An 18,697-nucleotide genomic window follows, 5' to 3' on the forward strand; every position below is an offset into this window, starting at 1 on the left:
AACATCCCCTGTCTCAACAACCGACGTCTCAACATCCCCTGTCTCAACAACCGACGTCTCAACATCCCCTGTCTCAACAACCGACGTCTCAACATCCCCTGTCTCAACAACCGACGTCTCAACATCCCCTGTCTCAACAACCGACGTCTCAACATCCCCTGTCTCAACAACCGACGTCTCAACATCCCCTGTCTCAACAACCGACGTCTCAACATCCCCTGTCTCAACAACCGACGTCTCAACATCCCCTGTCTCAACAACCGACGTCTCAACATCCCCTGTCTCAACAATCGACGTCTCAACATCACCTGTCTCAACAACCGACGTCTCAACATCCCCTGTCTCAACAACCGACGTCTCAACATCCCCTGTCTCAACAACCGACGTCTCAACATCCCCTGTCTCAACAACCGACGTCTCAACATCCCCTGTCTCAACAACCGACGTCTCAACATCCCCTGTCTCAACAACCGACGTCTCAACATCCCCTGTCTCAACAACCGACGTCTCAACATCACCTGTCTCAACAACCGACGTCTCAACATCACCTGTCTCAACAACCGACGTCTCAACATCACCTGTCTCAACAACCGACGTCTCAACATCACCTGTCTCAACAACCGACGTCTCAACATCCCCTGTCTCAACAACCGACGTCTCAACATCCCCTGTCTCAACAACCGACGTCTCAACATCCCCTGTCTCAACAACCGACGTCTCAACATCCCCTGTCTCAACAACCGACGTCTCAACATCCCCTGTCTCAACAACCGACGTCTCAACATCATCTGTCTCAACAACCGACGTCTCAACATCACTTGTCTCAACAACCGACGTCTCAACATCACCTGTCTCAACAACCGACGTCTCAACATCACCTGTCTCAACATCCGACGTCTCAACATCACCTGTCTCAACAACCGACGTCTCAACATCACCTGTCTCAACAAGCGACGTCTCAACATCACCTGTCTCAACAACCGACGTCTCAACATCCCCTGTCTTAACAACCGACATCTCAACATCACCTCTCTTAACAACCAACATCCCAACCCCGGTGTGCAAAAATGGAAACTTTACAGCTGGGTTTTGCCTCTGTACAGATGATTGGAGTGGAGCCTCCTGCAACATTTGTAAAACTATTAAAATATTTCATAATATGTAGCCATTATTATACAGTGCAAATGTATGTTAAGTAAATGAGATCTTGATGGTTTACAGAATATAAATAAAAGTGAATGTTGTGTGACTAAGCTTATTACAAAGTATAGACGGTTTCAGCAGCCACAACATAAACAAATGGCTTTTGTGGATGTACCGCAACTTCCGGTAGACTTGCACATAGAATCAATAACAACTGGGCCCTTTTAACTCTTTCCTCGCCATTGACACGTTATCTCGTCAATTAAGAGAAAACATTTGCATGAAAAACGTGTTCCTGATAAGTTTTTAAGGTTATCTGTAATAACGTGGTTATCGTGATATTATAGTTTGAGTAATTATCGTGATTACCGAATTTATAAAAAACTGAAGCAAAAATGTATTAAAAATGTTAAACTTAACATTTTAAAAATTTTATGTTTTTGTAATCGTTCTGAATCTGATATCTAACAAAAATTCCTTTACAAAAATGTTATTATTTCAGCTTCTTGCTAAATAATAAATATTTTTGAAGAAACATACCGAGATTTAAGAGGTTATAAGCAGAGAAAACATATATATATATATATATATATATATATATATATAGATAGATAGATAGATAGATAGATAGGCTGAAACTTTTTCCCCATTTTGTTTGTTTATTGTTTTAATTGAAAGCAGAAGGTCTGTTCTTTCATTTGATATATTTGTGTTCATTTATTTTTAGAAGAAAATTTTCCTGAAATGCACAGTTGTGATCCATGCTCGTTGTTGCCCCTCATCCTTAGCAAACCAAAATTTTTATTTCCGACAAGTTATTTGTTTCAGAGATCAGTTAAAGGCAGTAGCCAGACCAATAAATAAATACAAACCTGAAGTTCACTTTGCGACAACGCGTGTGCGTCTGATGAAACCGTCTAAACGAACAGTATTTTGGGAGAACTATCCCAAAGATATGTTTCATGAAAATTTTGAAGGTTATCAACAGTCACAAATGCTTTTACAGCTAATTTCTGCCCTGAGCAAGGACCCACAAATACATCGGGATTTACCTTTCCAAGAACTGTCCTAGGCCGGTTTGCCTCATCTAAAGAGCTATGTGAAAGGGGAACACCAAATGGTACTCTGTCCTCTTAAACAGCTACTTTCATAATATACACTTATAGCTATGAATGAATGTTCTTGATATATCTCTTCATTCCAAGTTTATTTTTCAGCTGAGATTCCCAAGGCATCAGCCCTCTGTAATATAACAACCCGTGTGTTTAATGCGCCAAACAATCTGAGTTGTACTTTAACCTTGGACGTCATTGATGCAGAGGTAAGATATTAATGTTTCATACTAAACTTCCACACTTCTTTCACACAAACAGATAAAATATATTTTAACTAATTGTTTCTTTCAATCAAGATTTCTGGGGTTTCTGTGGAAAAAAAGAAGTCGTTAGCGTCCAGTGCTCAGATCCTTACATCCAAACCAGAACGTCTGACACCCAAAAACATCACAAATGCAGTGAATATAGCCAACATGTTGCTCTCCTCTGAAAACATATCAACGGTACTTATTTACACTTTTACACTTGCTGTCCCCACAGAGTGAGTTTTTTAATGCATCAAACTCAAGTTTTTTAACTTGCATAATTATCATTTAAGGGCTGAGTTATACTTTTAATTTGTTTTGATAGTTTCTCTGTGCGTTATTATAGTAAGACACTTTATACCTTACTTGTATATACACTGTAAAACAATTCTGTAGAAATTACAGTATTAATGGCAGCTGGTTGCCAGTAACTTACTGTAGATTTCACATTTATGTTATTTACTGGCAACAGTTTGTTCAAAGTTAAATGAACATGAAACATTTTCAGTCTTTATCTTCTACAGTAAGTTACTGGCAAAGAGCTGCATGATTACAATGTACGGTATCTTTTTGATGTTCTTCCCGGTGGAAATCATTTGCATTTTGGTATTTTGCCTAATTTAGCAAGGTCCTGATAAAACAGATAAACAAACTTCATTTGACTAATCCACAACAACAACACAACAAAACACTCAACAGCCTTTCCAGTTTTTCATTCTGCAAACATTCACTCAACCTTTGCAATAAATTCAGTTGCAAATAAAGTTGATATAGGATTTTTAATTTCCCAAATAACCTTTCAGTCAATGTTTTTAATTTAGCCAGACAAGAAACCTTTAATACCGCATACTTCCCCATCTATGCCAGCCATATTGTACTGTATATGCCAAGACAGATGTATGTACAACATTTGTTTAGGTTAATTTCCCTTAGGTCTAAACTCTGTGATGCTTTTAAAGCATTGCTCTGTTATGGTAATCCTGACCAGCCGAACAGAACAACGTTGTGTCAACCAAACAGTTTTATAGTTAGGGGTTTATATATGTCCATGTGTATGAGACAGTGTTTTAGCCATCTTCCTTGTAGAACCAGAATAACAGGTTGTAACTTCAATCTCTTTGTTTGTTGTGCAGGATATTGCTGTATCTACAGTAGCCACGGTCAGTCAGCTCCTGAGTGCCCGTCCTGAGAAATTCCCTGATGTCAACCCTGATGCTCTTTCAAAGTATATGAAAATATTGCACTGCTAGAGTTGGGAATTGTAATCAGGCTCTTATTCCTAATGTGTGAAATACTGAAATAAATACCTCTACTCAATCACACAGCTCAGACCATAGATATAAATATGCAAATTAGTACCACATTGACATATAAACAACAAAACTTGATTTTCACCACATGGGGACTTAAATACTGTATATGCATATCTGATTTTGGATTGTGTTTTTACAGACTAACACAGACTCTGCAGAATTTCTCACTGCGCGAGGAATCAAATAACTTGGTACAGCCAAATTTGGCAGTGCAGTCCTTTAAGGGGGGACAGGAGATTCATCAAGTGCAGTTAACCTTATTTAAAGGTAAGTACTGGACCAGCTTGACCAATCACAGTAGACCGGGTTGTTTGGTAGGATGAGCTTCATATAGACCAGAAGTGCGTTTGAGTTGTGTTGCGATAATGTAAAATATTTGAAAAATATTTTTTATCAACCAAGCATTAAAACAGATTCTACAAAATTAAGACTTTTGGTAAAAGGGAAAAAATTAAAATTAAAAATTACATTAACATACATAGTAAGTGCCTGACTAAAACCAGCTAAAAAAGGCATCCTGTTGTTAGCCTATATATCTTAAGCAGTACAAGTGTGAGTTTATAATACATTTTTCAGCAGTTGAGCTATTAAAACAGAGGTAATGTATATTTAGGGGTGAGTAAAAAAAAAATTAAATGTAAAATTTAAAAAAGTCTGCCTAATATCCAGCAATAGTAAAAATGTCAGCATTATAATCTTAATATGACTTCAGATTTACAATAAATCATTCTGTCTGTTTGCACAGGTGCATCATTATAAATATTTACATGTTGTCTCTCTCTATATATATATGTGAACCTTAATTATCTACTTATTTTTGTAGCAACAGGCAATGATACCTTTATACCTGGCAATGATACCTTTATACCTGGCAGAATAAAACTGGATTCAAATATGATGCCTTTTCCAAAAGAGAAAGTTGACCTACAGATGAATATCACATTCAGTGAAGGTAAATCTATAGTTTTTTCTGTATATAATACATTTTCCATATACAATATTATGCTGAAAGTTTTAAATTAAAGGATAATTCCGGTATTTAACACTTTGAGTCTCATTTCTGGTTTGTTTTGGATGAACTACAGTGATGGACACAGAAATTTTGACAATGGGTCGTGTCTTGAGTTTTTGACTCATTTAGAAGCGTCTCTTGACTGCTTTAGAATGGAAGTCAATGGCCATGCACAAACATGTCATTAAAACAACACTTAACGTTCATTTTCAAAACTGTGCTACTCACCGAGTGGTGCGTGGTGTTCGTTGATGATTAAAAACAAGTTGTGTAGCGAAATACAGTTTCTGTCGTGTTTTATTTGGCATTTTGTAAAATTCCATTGACTTTTCTTGGAAGACTCATTGCTCGTTGATATATCACTCCGCCGCCGGGAAACAGAAAAGGGTCTGTTTATATGTGGTTGTAGTTTTTTCGCTCGGTTTCTCTCAGAAGAAATTTTTCCCATATTTGTAGGGCTGGACCAGAATATTCAAATATTTGTTACGTGGGTTGACATTCGATTTTCAGTTTTGAGATTCGAATATATATATAAATATTTTACAGCGTTAATGCAGAGCTTTTGCCAAGCAGGAAGTGCGCTTCACGCCCCCGCACGATAGGTGGCGCAGAGAGACCAACATCCATAGCCAACAGCCACCAAACGCCACCAGTGGAAGAGATCGCCTCGAACGGAAAACGCGCTTCCTGCTTTGGCATTCATGGTTATAGTGTTGTAAATAACGTTCGGTTTCTTGCAAAAACGGATTGATTTGCTTCACAAGACTTCAATATGTCACACGGAGTTATGGGGGATTACTGTTGTATTGGATATATATGCTTTAGCACTTAAAGTGTGCGGATCGGTTGACTTGCATGACGGAGCACTGGGGTTTCTGCAAAATATCTTCTTCATTGTTCTGCTGATGAAAAAAAACATATTGGATGTGTAAGTGTTATAAATAAACTTGATTTTGAAAGTATGCTACCGTTTTATTACAGTTTGTTGAACTTCGTTCATTTATTTTCGTTGTTTTATTTAAATGGCCTACCCTTTACGTTGTCAGTAATTACTGTGCTGCTTATTTCTGATACGGGAATGTTTGTTTGTTAGAAAAATGTTAGGCTACGCTACCTTATTAAAAGTATTGCTCTTGTGTTTTGTTTCACTAATGCTGTTCTCGCAGGACGCGTGACAGGCACGCCGCTTCCGGCTTGCGCTGTTCTGTAATATTTTTAAAGTTTATTAATTCTAAACGTGTCGCATGTCCATATTGCACTCCCTTAGGTCCGCAGCAACACATCCGCCACATAATAAAACTGTAGACAGACACACACACAGAGATTCCTGCCTTTATTAAAGAGAAAAATATGTTCAGCCCCTCCTTCCGAAGCTTCAAATATTCAATTTGATTTCTACTAGAGCTTCGAAGCTCAAAAAAATGTTATTAGGAACAGCCCTACATATTTGATGGCTTAGTGACCAGCTTTAGGTTTGAAGTTGTGCTCGATTGTGACTGTCTATACGCTAAACACCGAGCGTACTTGTATGGCAAAGTGGTTGTCGCCATCAAGTGGTCGGGAGTGTGCTAACGCTTCAGACTCAGATATAGAGCGGAAGTATATATGCGGTTGTGAGGTATCTGAAAAAATAGTTCCACTATAGCAAATAACACGGATTGAAATCATACATTGCGCCAATATATTTGTTTTTAATCATCAACGAACACCACAAACCACTCGGTGAGTAGTACAGTTTTGAAAATGAACGTTAAGTGTTGTTTTAATGACATGTTTGTGCATGGTCATTGACTTCCATTCTGAAGCAGTCAAGAGACGCTTCTAAACGAGTCAAAAACTCAAGACACGACCCATTGTCAAAATTTCTGTGTCCATCACTGAAGTTCATCCAAAACAAACCAGAAATGAGACTCAAAGTGTTAAATACCGGAATTACCCTTTAAAGTAACCTGATAGAAAAATGATAGAAAAAGAAATTTCCCCTGCACCTTAGTATCACGGTAAGGAGATGTTCAAAAACATAATAGGGGCAAATGTCAATAACTGCAATAAAGAATCGCTCTGTTTCTCTCTTATCTCTTCTCTCTCTCTCTCTCTCTCTCTCTCTCTCTCTTTCTCTCTTCTCTCTCTCTGCTTAGGAATGAACAAAAGTGTTGGGTTTGTTCTCTATGATAGCGATCGTTTCTTTCCGTCACAAAACTTTACACCTTCTCTTAATACCAAGAGAAGAGTTTTCTCTGCTAACCTGTTCGAAAATGGATTTGACACCATTGAAGTTCAGTTTTCAGTCACACCATCGGTGAGAAATGTCTGTAGCCATATTATTCTGTCTTATTTTGTGTACCGTAATTCCTCAAATAAAGACTGGGGCCTTTATTTACCTAAACTGCCGATGGTATCAGGCTTTTATTTAAAGCAGGCTTTTATTAGAGACATGCCTTTATTTCAAATTCCATCTGTTTGATAAATAATTGTTTTAAATTAGCCATTAAATTAAAAGCGATAGCGTTCTAGTGGATACAGATCATTCATTTTTTTTCAAGGTTGTTGAAAAGTCCGTCACTAGCATTAAATGAGACCCATCCGATGTAGCTACTGCCATCTATTGGCAGCTGTGCATTATGATGAACTTGAATGCATTTAGGAGATAACACCGCGCTCACATTATCCAAACCATGCCCCAGTGCGATCGTCCCTCTTCCTTAAGGTCTCGTTATAGTCATGCGTAGGTCCTACGGCGTAACCGCAATGGCGTAGGATCCACGTCGGTTTTCATTTATACTTTTGCGTCGTCGTCCGCGTCGATGTGCAAACATACACGCAGACCACTGGTAGGCAGTAACCACGCGTGTAATCACAGTAGCAGTGCGAACGTCAAAGAAGAAGCAGCTTAGCAAGTTAACCCACAAACGAAGAAGAAACAGCAACTTGTTGTGTATGATTTGAGAAGACCAGCAATGATGGGAGTAAATGAACAGCGACTTATTTTCAGTTTGAGTTAAATCACTCCTCAACTTGGCTCATCTTTGTTTTCACCGTCACAAACGGAAATACCTATGACGCAGTTTTTTTACCTGACGGGAAGGGTTCTGGTGGACCAATCACAGCACTTGCGGTCCGCGTAGATCTGACGCGCTGTTAAAATTTTTGCGAGGTGCACATCAGGCTATGCAGAGCTACGCACAGGTTACGGATAGCCTACGCACGACTATAGAACTTATAGAATGTTTTTACACCCGGCACTCATCTTTCCCCGGCCTTAATTTGAGACCAGACTTTATTTGTCCGCGATGACCATGCCCCCGGCCACCATCAGAGGCCTGGTGTTTATTTGAATACCGGCTTTTATTTGAGGAATTACGGTATTTCTTTTTTTCTGTAGTTTGTATCTTAATAAAGAGACTGAAAAATAACAAATGGATGGTCATTCAAACATTGCATAACAACAAAGCTGGTGGAGGCCTAAGACCTTTGCACAATGTATATATAGTATGTTCATAAGTTGTCACCGGGGCTGTACCCTTTCAAAAAAGTACACAGGGTGCATATTAATACCTCAAAGGCACTTATTGGTACCTCATGAGTTATGAATTAACACATTGTTGACCTTTCAGAATGATCCCACGATGTCCCTCGATGACTTTGCATGCGTGTTTTGGAGTTACAGCGAAAACGACTGGAGTACAAAAGGCTGCATAAAAGAGAGTTTCTCGGGTCACGCACAGTGCACCTGTATACCTGATCGACCTGAAAATTATTCAAATAATTTTAATAATTTCAATAATTTCAATAATTTAAATATGAACTTTGCAGTCCTGATGGTAAGATACATTTATGGTCAAATAATTTATTTAGGTAAATATATGAAGAGTTTGGTTCGAAAACGCAATAAATCCATTTTGACTAATTTGGGTACAAACAGGTTTTCTATACCAAGAAAGTGACAAGATGAAAACCACAATTTTCTGTTTACAAACTTTCACATAGCATCTTTAGGTTATATAAAAAATTGTTATCCATAATTAGATTTTTAAAGATTTATTTTAAAAACTGATTCTTTTTTCTCAAAATGCTATAAATCGATTGAATCAATATATAAATGTACATTCATCTTTGCCATGTTATATTCATTTAGTTAACTAGTGATATGCACTGATTAAAAAATAAACATTAATGGCATTAATCAAAACACTTACTTTGTCATATTTTGTCATATTTTTCGTAATATTTTAATACTGACCAGACAAAATGCTGATTTTGGCTGTAACATTTTTTAAAAATGGCGTTTATGACGTTTTGGAACCAAACTCTTCCTATATTCCTTTGATTATATGTCTTATTTTAGATAAAATGTTTAAAAATGTTGTCCTTTTGCAGTCTTTCAAAATAAACTACCAGTATTCAGAAGATTTAAACTTGATCAGCATTGCCGGCTGTTCTCTTTCTATATTGGGTCTTGCTGTCACAGCAGTTTACCAAATTGCAACCAGGTAAAAACAATCAAGATTTAAACAGCTACTGGCAGTCAGGGTGATGTCATACTTATTTGTCTCCTGATGCATTTTTTCCCAGTTGACCTTTAGTTTTTATATATTCATAAACTCTTTACTACAGGAAGTCAAGGGGATGCAGCCCGACTCTGCTTTTGGTGAACATCTGCTTGAGCATGATGATTTTCTACCTTCTCTTCATCTTTGGCATAAACAACCCGGTCAAACATGCAAAAGTGGCTAAAGATTCAAAAGAAAATTTTGTTCTTGTGTCAGATTACCATCAATACTCTGATGAGGGTCCTTGTACGGCATTCACAGCCTTGATTCATTACTTCTTGTTGGCCACATTCACTTGGAATACTCTGTATGGAATTAATGTGTTCCTCCTCTTCAAAACAACCACTGGAACACCTCCATGGTTTCCCAAGGTGTCCCTAGCAGTCGGCTGGGGTAGGAAACTCAGGAAGTCTTATTGTTTAACCTACACTTTTAGTAAAAATTGTCTGTCAACTGTAACTGGGGCGGTACCCTTCAAAAAGATCCTATGATGTACCATTTGTTACAGATTTGTATACATTTGTACCACTGAGATACTATTACGAACTATTTACAGTAGGTACAACTGTGCACTTTTTAAATTTCGTTCACTTGTAGTTTAGCAATTATACTTAATGTATATTACTATTTAAATAATGTTTTTACTCTGCACATCGCCTGAGGAAATCCGAAGTTGTGTCGAGGGGAACCAAACTGACAGCAGCGACAGCGCGTCCGACATGCAGTGATATCATTCTGGCTTAGTGGGATGTCAGCCAGCAAGTCCTCTGATTCTGACCTTGTTCTTTTACTACTCAGATTCTAAAACAAGGAGGGCATATTAAGTGTTCATTTGTATTTTCATTTTAACCGAGCAGCTATGGTAGCGCATTTCACATACAAACACACACATCCACGGACCACGTTGAGTTGACACTGACAGCAGCAAAAGTGACGCATGCGCTTTTAACTTGTAAACTCAAGGGTGTATGGGTGTATCTGCTCTCGGTGGGCCGAATTAGGAAGCGTGCATTGTGAAGGGCGCTCTGAAAAGCGTCAGCGCAGCCAAAGGATTAAATTAAACCTCTGATTTAAACAGATGTGCAAATGAGCGTTCAGGTACACTAAAAGCAAGTTCTGGGCGCAACGAGAGAGGTGGTGGTATGCTCAAGAGCTATATTTGGAGGGGTGGTACTGAGTACCGGCGAGTACCGGCCCACTTATAGCATTGGTACAGCCCCAATGCTAAGGTTTATATTTTGACTATTTGTTTTTTGATAGTGTAAATGTCCAAGGTTAGCTAGTGTATCTGTAGAGTTGTGATCACAAGCATAAGAATCCTGGCTAAAAAGTGTCAGTATAAAGTATTATGACATTGCTGAGTGCCTATAAGGCCACGTAGACACCAAACGCAGGGCATTGAGTTACTCGCTCTAGATTACTTGTGGGATTTAACTTCTTATCATGCTAATTTTTTGCTCGAGTTGAATATTTTCAACTTTGGCAAAGACGCGTTTGAGGCGAAAAGCGCGTGTTTTCGCGGGAAATGCGCCACCAATATCGTGTCATTCGCATCGCGTCTTTGCATTGACTTTGTATGTAATCTACTCGTGCGAATCGTTGAATTTGCATCTGGTGTAAACCCACAGTAAACCTTTTCCTGTCTCAGGGTTTCCTGCCATCATTGTTGGTATCTCACTGGGTTCCACTTACACAGTTGAAGATCCTTTAGGTTATCGACAAGAAGAGTGGTAAGTACCAAATTTTGGGGATTTCATTGATTAAATGAAAAATAATGTTTGATTATTGATATCACAGTATTTGATCACTAAATGCTTACAGTACTGATTATGTGAGTTCACTTGTCATACAGTTGCTGGTTGGCTTCCTTGGACCCCAAACAGAGTTTCAATATGAGGAAGCCAATGTTCTGGGGATTTCTGCTTCCCTTGTTTATCATGCTGATCTTCAACATGGCAATATTTCTGCATTTCTCTCAGAACATCTGCAAGACCGTCCCTAATTTAGTCCGGTACCTTTTATTTTAGACACATGGGGCGGTTTTCCGGACAGGGATTAGACTTGTCCTGGACTAAAATAAATGTAAGAGCTGTCCAAACTGAAAATAACTTGCACTGACATATGTGACCAGTCACAGAAAGTAGTGACACAAGTCGGATCTGGGCCATTTTGAGTTATTCACCGATTCTGAAAGTGTAGTTTCTAAGCTTTTCAACGATGTGTAACACATGGATATCTGAGAAGATTTGGAGAAGTTGTGGCCATTTGAATTTAGGAACTCAGAAATACTCAAACCGAGAAAATCGAGACGAAAGGGACTCTTCTTTCCACCTGGGGGAGACAATAGGGCTCATTTACATCTCATTTAGCTAAGCCACACCCCCTGTAAAGCTGTTTTGAGATACAGATGTTCTAGCATCATATGTAGTATTTTATGACAAGTCCAAATGACAACATGCAAAAATAAACAAGACTCTTTTTACCTTTGTGGGGATCACATGTCGAATCCAGTCTAATTTACGTTCTGTTAAACACATGAACCCGCCTTCAGAGTTTGTATTTAAAATAGGGAGGTAGTATAATAGATAATCCAAAGAGCGCCGTCGAAAACGTGAAGTCCTTTAGGGATGTAAGCAATCGCTCACTCGTTCCTCCATCAGCCAATGACTTCATGGAAAATATTGATAGACAAAACATGTAGCTAATTATATAACGAATTCCACCATCTCTGTGTAACTTATGTGTGTTTGGACTCATGCTGCGCTGCAAGAACTGACAGACAGATGACGTCAAAGTACCGCAAGAGCGAGTCGAAATTTGACGTCATCCGACTGCGGCACCGCATAAAGTCAGTGACGCGGCTGACGTACGGTGCGGCTGACTGTTATTTGTTCCGCCCCAGCTTCTATTATTTTTCTTTTGTTTTGTGTGCCCGAGTTCGTTTACAGTCTGGGGAGACGCACGGTATAAGTTTGAAAAAAAACTTAGCAAACATGTCTGAGGAACAGTGCAGCCGCGACACTACAGTCACATGACTTCACACTCGAGCCGGAAGAGAAGACAATGCTGAATAAAGTCGTAATTCTTGCTATTTTTGGACCAAAATGTATTTTAGATGCTTCAACACATTCTTACTGACCCACTGATGTCACATGGACTACTTTGATTATGTTTTTATTACCTTTCTGGACATGGAAACCGTACATAGATTGTCAATGAAGGGGACAGAAACCTCACGGACTAAATCTAAAGTTAAAACATCTTAAACTGTGTGCTGAAGATGAACGGAGGTCTTCCGAGTTTAGAACGACATAAGGGTGAGTCATTAATGACATTATTTTCATTTTTGGGCGAACTTTCCGCTATGGTTTTCTCTCACACACCCAGCACCGCTGGGACTGGATGCCATGGTTCACGCTTTTCCCAGATCGCTCTGCTCCCGGGAGTTCTGGAGAGGGTTCGTCGCAACAACGTTCGTTTGTTGCTGGTAGCCCCACTCTGGCCGAACCGAATATGGTGCTCAGACATGGTGTCCCTCCTCGACGGCTCACCTTGGGAAATACCCGTCAGGAAGGATCTCCTCTCTCTGGCGGGTGGCTCGATTCTTCACCCCCGCCCAGAGTTATGGAAACTGTGGGTCTGGCTGCTGAGGGGGCCAGGCTCATAGAATCTGGTCTCTCAGCCGAGGCTGTGGAGACCATTTTTCACTCCAGAGCTCCCTCCACGAGGAAGCTTTATGCCTTTAAATTGGGAGTTTTTACTTCCTGGTGCAGCAAGCACCTGCATTACCCTGTGAACTGCCCAATTGGTACAGTTTTGGAGTTTTTGCAGGAAAAGTTCACCGCAGGGTTATCTCCTTCTACGCTGAAGGTGTATGTGGCGGCCATCTCGGCCTACCATGTCCCTTTGGTCAGGCAGTCCCTTGGGAAAGACCCGCTGGTGATTCGCTTACTTCGTGGCACTCAGAGGCTGAGGCCTGTAGTCTGACCCAGGGTTCCAGCTTGGGACCTGGCCGTTGTGCTGGAGGGTCTGTCCATGGCTCCGTTTGAGCTCATTGAGACTGTTTCAGTCAAGTTTGTGGCACTTAAGACAGTACTTCTGTTGGCAGTCACATCTCTGAGGAGAGTGGGCGACCTTCAGGCCCTGTCGGTTTCCCCTACGTGCCTCGAATTTGCGCCAGGGATGGTTAAGGCTTTCTTGTACCCAAGGCCCGGCTATGTGCCTAAGGTACTGACTAATGTGCCACGGCCTGTCGTACTTCAGGCCCTCTGTCCTCCCCCATTTAGGGATAGGAATCAGGAAAAGCTTAACTTGGTGTGTCCAGTGCGAGCACTGGATGTCTATGTTCACAGATCTTCTTTGTGGAGGAGGTCTGAGCAACTATTTGTGTGTTTCGGGTCGCCCAAGAAAAGCCTTCCGGTGACCAAGCAGACACTCAGTAAGTGGATAGTTGAGGCTATCTCTCTGGCTTATGAGACCACTGGATGGCCTTCACCTGTCGCCGTCAGGGCTCATTCTACTCGGGGTATGGCAGCCTCCAAGGCCTTGTGGCTAGGGGCTTCAATGCAGGATGTCTGTGATGCGGCAGGCTGGTCCTCTCCGCTCACTTTCGTTCGGTTCTACGAGTTAGATGTTGGTGCTACGCCTGGAGCACAGGTGCTTATGTCTTAGCCGTGCACGTTTCTACACACAGACAGGTACTTGGTAGTATGGTGTTTTGGTACATCGTTCCCATAGCTTAGCTTTGGCGACGCAGCTCGAATGTAACCATTGTTCCCCGAGAAGGGAACGAGACCTTGCGTCTCCCTGCCATACTCCCTGCATCACTGTCACGCCTTGCTTCGGCACAATCTAGCTGAATTCGGCTTGCCGGGTGCTCTTTTTATAGCTTCCTAGCTCCCACGTCACCCGCCTATGACGTGTCACCTGACCATTGGACTGATTTGACATACGTGCTTCAGACGCAATCACGCAGAGGGCGTTCCCATAGCGTAGCTTCGGCGACGCAGCGTCTCGTTCTCTTCTCGGGGAACAATGGTTACATTCGTAACCTGAGACGTTTCCGTGACGGGTCACATATCTTAAAATACATCAGTGCCCTTTGTTTTGCCTCAAAATGCAAACAAGTAATGTTTTTAGTAAGGTATGTTTGTTAAAAATAGTTATATTTCCTAATTAAACTCAAGCTTAGTCTTGGCTTAAGCTGATTCCTGTTCGTGAAACCACCCCATACTCTTTGAAGTAATACATGAATGATAAATTAGCGTGAACAATCTTGTTTGTCCTGATAACACTTTTGTTGTCTAGTTTGCAGCAAACTCCTTTAAAGAAGAAGTTTCTGAGTAGTTTTTCTATGGCTGTGATGCTTGGTCTATCGTGGGTCACTGGTTACATTTTGCTTTTCACCCAAGACCCAATTCTTCAATTTATCCTGAGCATAGTTTTTTGCGTCTGCAACACAACACAGGTGTGATAATGAAGTGTTTCAAAACCATTTCCCTTTTGTATCTCCACAGCCCCATTTATCAACACTAAACTGAAATGATATGTAGCATTCAACTTATATTATACAGATTATTATTATAATAATTAAAGCGGGCAATGTTACAATTATTCGAATTTACAGTAAAAACAATACATGAGAACCAAATCACTGTAAAATCCTTGTTGCCCTATTAGCCAGGCCATGCTGAAATATCTACAAACAGGAAGTAACCAATGAAGCAGAGAAAGAGGTACAAAGTCAATACTCATGAGAGGGCTCCCTCAGCTGGTGTGACGTTACATCAAGAAAGTTGAAATAATTGTAAATTTAAGTTGATTAAGTTTAAGGGCAACAAGGAATATTTACAGTGTAGTAATGCATATCACTTCTATTTAATTTTAATTTTAGCAATTTACATTTGCACTCAGCTTTACCTTTTTTCATGATCACAAAGCCTTGCAATTGTAAAATAAACTTCATGGCTTGTAAATTTAATCTGCAATGCTTCTATATTAATTTGATTTCTTTTTTATTTCCAAAGGGCATACAAATATTTATTTTATTCACTCTGAGATCCGTAATAAACTCAAATCCAGACATTCTCAATGCCATGAATGCACCCAACGTTGGCATTCACAGGAAAGTGTTCTTCCTATGGAAAGTTAATGGAGAAGAAAACATTGAAATCTACACACGCACTGATACTGACTTCACTGAGATGTCTGAGGTCATCACTGGTAATAACTGGATACATATGTAATGTACCATGCTAATATATCAAGTATGCTAACACACACTGTAAAAGTGGATCTCTATTCTGTTTGTACATCAAGTTAGATAAAATTGCTGAGACTGGAAATCTTTTTAATACTGAACAGATTTTACAGATGTAGTGTTGATTTTATACAGTATTGCTGCTTTGTGACCATGACAAACAAATAAAAATGTGTGTCACATTTCATTATAGAGCTGAAGTAGATCATTGGAGGCTGTGCTGATCACATCACATCAGTATAAAGGCACAACATGAAGTCAATCTCTGTGAAAGACCTCCTTACATGGAGAAATGCTGAGAAAGGGAGATACCAACTTGAATTATGGTCGATGCGCAACGACATGGCAGATTGGTGTCATTATTTAAAAAATTCAGTTTGATTTTTATTTAGTATGCAACTCAGTTTTATATGACGTGATGTCAATATAGATGCGTGTCAATTTCTTAAAATTTGATGTTTTAATTGCATTAATTCTTTTTTTAATTCAGAAACTGATCATAGGCAACAATTTTCACGGTTAAAGTTGAATGAACTATTTAATATCACAATGAAAGTAATGTTCAGATTACAAACGATTATTTTTACAGTTATTATCACCAACATACATACCATGTAGTCCATATATTTAATAATTTTCTGTTTTTCTTTTCATCTCTCCTTTCAATACTAATACAGTATGTATTTTAAAGCTGCTTTTCAATAATGAAAAATTGTGAAAAGCGCTATAGAAACAAAACATACATTTATATGATATTGATTTCTATTATTCTGAAGCTTGGTAACTGACTTTTCTCTTAGTAAAATAACATTGGATATAAAAAACTACACTGTAAAAATTCCTTGTTGCACTTAAAAGTTTAATCAACTTGTATTAAAATTGTGGAGGATTTTGCTATAAATTACAAAGAATAAAGTTGAAATAATTTAATTCAACTTTTTTTTATCATTTATAATTTTTATTAATATTCAGTGTATATTGCAAAGTTGCCAACAAAAGGTCTGTGTAACATAACCAAATGGCCAATCAAAACTATTCTAAAAATAGCCCAATGTCCTTACACCAAATACCAAGACTCAGAAATGCCACTACAATACCAAAATTTTTTGGAAAACACACATTTTCTTCTTACAGTATATAAATAATTAATATTGTATTATTATATAATATATTACGAACACTGATTTTATAAATAATATCATCATGCTTTAAGATCAACAAAAAATGCATCCACCTTCAACCTGCTGACAAAACATAACAGTTTAAAAGTGGCCCAATTATGTCTGAAAACTGCGAACTTGCCAACACTGCTATATTGTTAAAGCAATAACTTTTAAAGGCTTCTGCAAATAACTCAGCCTAATGCTGTTTTGCATGTTGGAAAATTATTAAGTAGTATTTTTGTTATTTTTAACATACTTTCAATCAAAATTTTAATATTTTTAATATCGTTTTAAGCTACATTCAGATGTATCCCAAACTGTAATAAATGAATAAATGTAAAATAAAATGGCATATTAAATAATTAAGACTTTGTTGTCATATTTTGTAAGTTTTACTAATGGGTAATAAATGGCCGCATAAGCATTGTGTCCAAATGTTCATAATTCATTGAACTGAGATCTTGCCCATTTACTGTTGTAATGTTGATGGTAATGACTGCCATGATGGGAATCTTTTTAATTGTTTTTAATAACTGACTGTAAGAATGAATGTACTGGTTAATATGGCAAGACAATGGCTTTTGAACTACTGCTTCTGAATCCAGTCAGGGATTCTTTATATCCACCAGGAGGAGCCATTTACAAGAAAATACACGTATGATACGTCTAGTTTAGAAGATAGGCCTTCACTGACCAGCCACAAAAACTAAAACCACCATGTACGTCCTCCTTGTGCTGCCAAAACAGCTCTAGGCTGCGTTCTCCGAAACTACCTCAACGCTACGTCGTTCTTAAGTTGTACCTTAAGCTGTACCTTATCGCTAATACGTGTTTCCCAAAATGTTCTTAGTTATGTATCACTTCTGTAAGTCATACGTTCATAAGGTTGGTCTGGAGCACTCTTAGCTATACCTTATCCCACATGACTCCACTAGGGGCCATCACTTTTATAAAAGCTTACATTGCAGTCTATATAACTAAATATTTGTAAAAAAAAATTTGTTAGTTTTTTTTATAAAAAATTAGTTTTTTTATTAGGCAAATATTTTTATATTTAAAGAATAAAACATTCACATAATTAGACATCATTACATTGATGGTTTTTAGATTTTTAATTATGTTTTCCAAAAGGACATCAGCTGCGAACTATAAAATGCTACAGGCTTAAGAAACTATTTAAAAAATATATATTGGGTGTTGGAGTTGGTGAAACTATGGCAGCTATACAGCGAATCCTACTATTTCATTTGTGCATTTCATATCCGTTAAATCTTAGTATTTTAGCTGCATAAATAAATCGGGTAAAATAAAAAAATAAAAAACTAATTATGATTATTAATGTTAATTCGACTTTGCATCGAAGTTTTTTGACGTTTTATAACTTTGAGGCAACTGCATGCCATATTCTTTATAAACATTCAAAATAATCTGCTCCACTTGATTACGGCTTGTATAGTCTCCTAAGGTCAACAAAATTTCCACATTAAACTAATCAAGCTAAAATCTAAAGCAATCATACTTTATATTTATAAAGGCTATTATATAATATATATTTTTATATGTTATATTTGAAGTAGACAGACAGGCTCCAGAAATGCGTTCATTAAGCTTTATCCGCATTGTAACCACGCTGTTTGCGCGTCCAGTGTCCAAGCACAATAAACGCGTAAACTAATGAACAACAGCAGTTTGTTTTTATATATTTTAAGTGTAATGCACAGCCAAGTACTTGCACGACCCACCTTATTCCCCTGTGCAAAGCATTTATTGGGAACCCCTAATATAAATGATCCTTTCAAGTGAAGGCATCGTGAATGGAGCAGTTTATGCATGATACGTTTGGAAATAAAGTTGCGGGTTTTGCACGGGTTTGATATAAAAATTTAGAAGGTTGAAT

At 38.5% G+C, this 18,697-nt stretch overlaps 1 protein-coding gene across 1 annotated transcript; it reads left to right on the plus strand.

Annotated features, from left to right (window-relative positions):
- The first annotated feature begins 1,022 nt into the window (after window positions 1–1,022).
- LOC135741138 (adhesion G-protein coupled receptor G7-like) lies at window positions 1,023–14,851 on the plus strand. The gene is made up of 14 exons (XM_065259783.1): window positions 1,023–1,133; window positions 2,150–2,263; window positions 2,361–2,464; window positions 2,555–2,701; window positions 3,637–3,728; window positions 3,956–4,083; window positions 4,640–4,768; window positions 6,967–7,127; window positions 8,443–8,649; window positions 9,206–9,318; window positions 9,443–9,771; window positions 11,027–11,108; window positions 11,231–11,389; window positions 14,686–14,851. Exons 4-14 carry the CDS (start codon window positions 2,672–2,674, stop codon window positions 14,849–14,851), a joined length of 1,596 nt encoding a protein of 531 aa, XP_065115855.1. The 5' UTR covers window positions 1,023–1,133; window positions 2,150–2,263; window positions 2,361–2,464; window positions 2,555–2,671.
- Window positions 14,852–18,697: the final 3,846 nt, after the last annotated feature.

This window comes from Paramisgurnus dabryanus, chromosome 24, assembly GCF_030506205.2.
Source record: "Paramisgurnus dabryanus chromosome 24, PD_genome_1.1, whole genome shotgun sequence".
In the NCBI taxonomy this organism is placed as follows: domain Eukaryota; kingdom Metazoa; phylum Chordata; class Actinopteri; order Cypriniformes; family Cobitidae; genus Paramisgurnus; species Paramisgurnus dabryanus.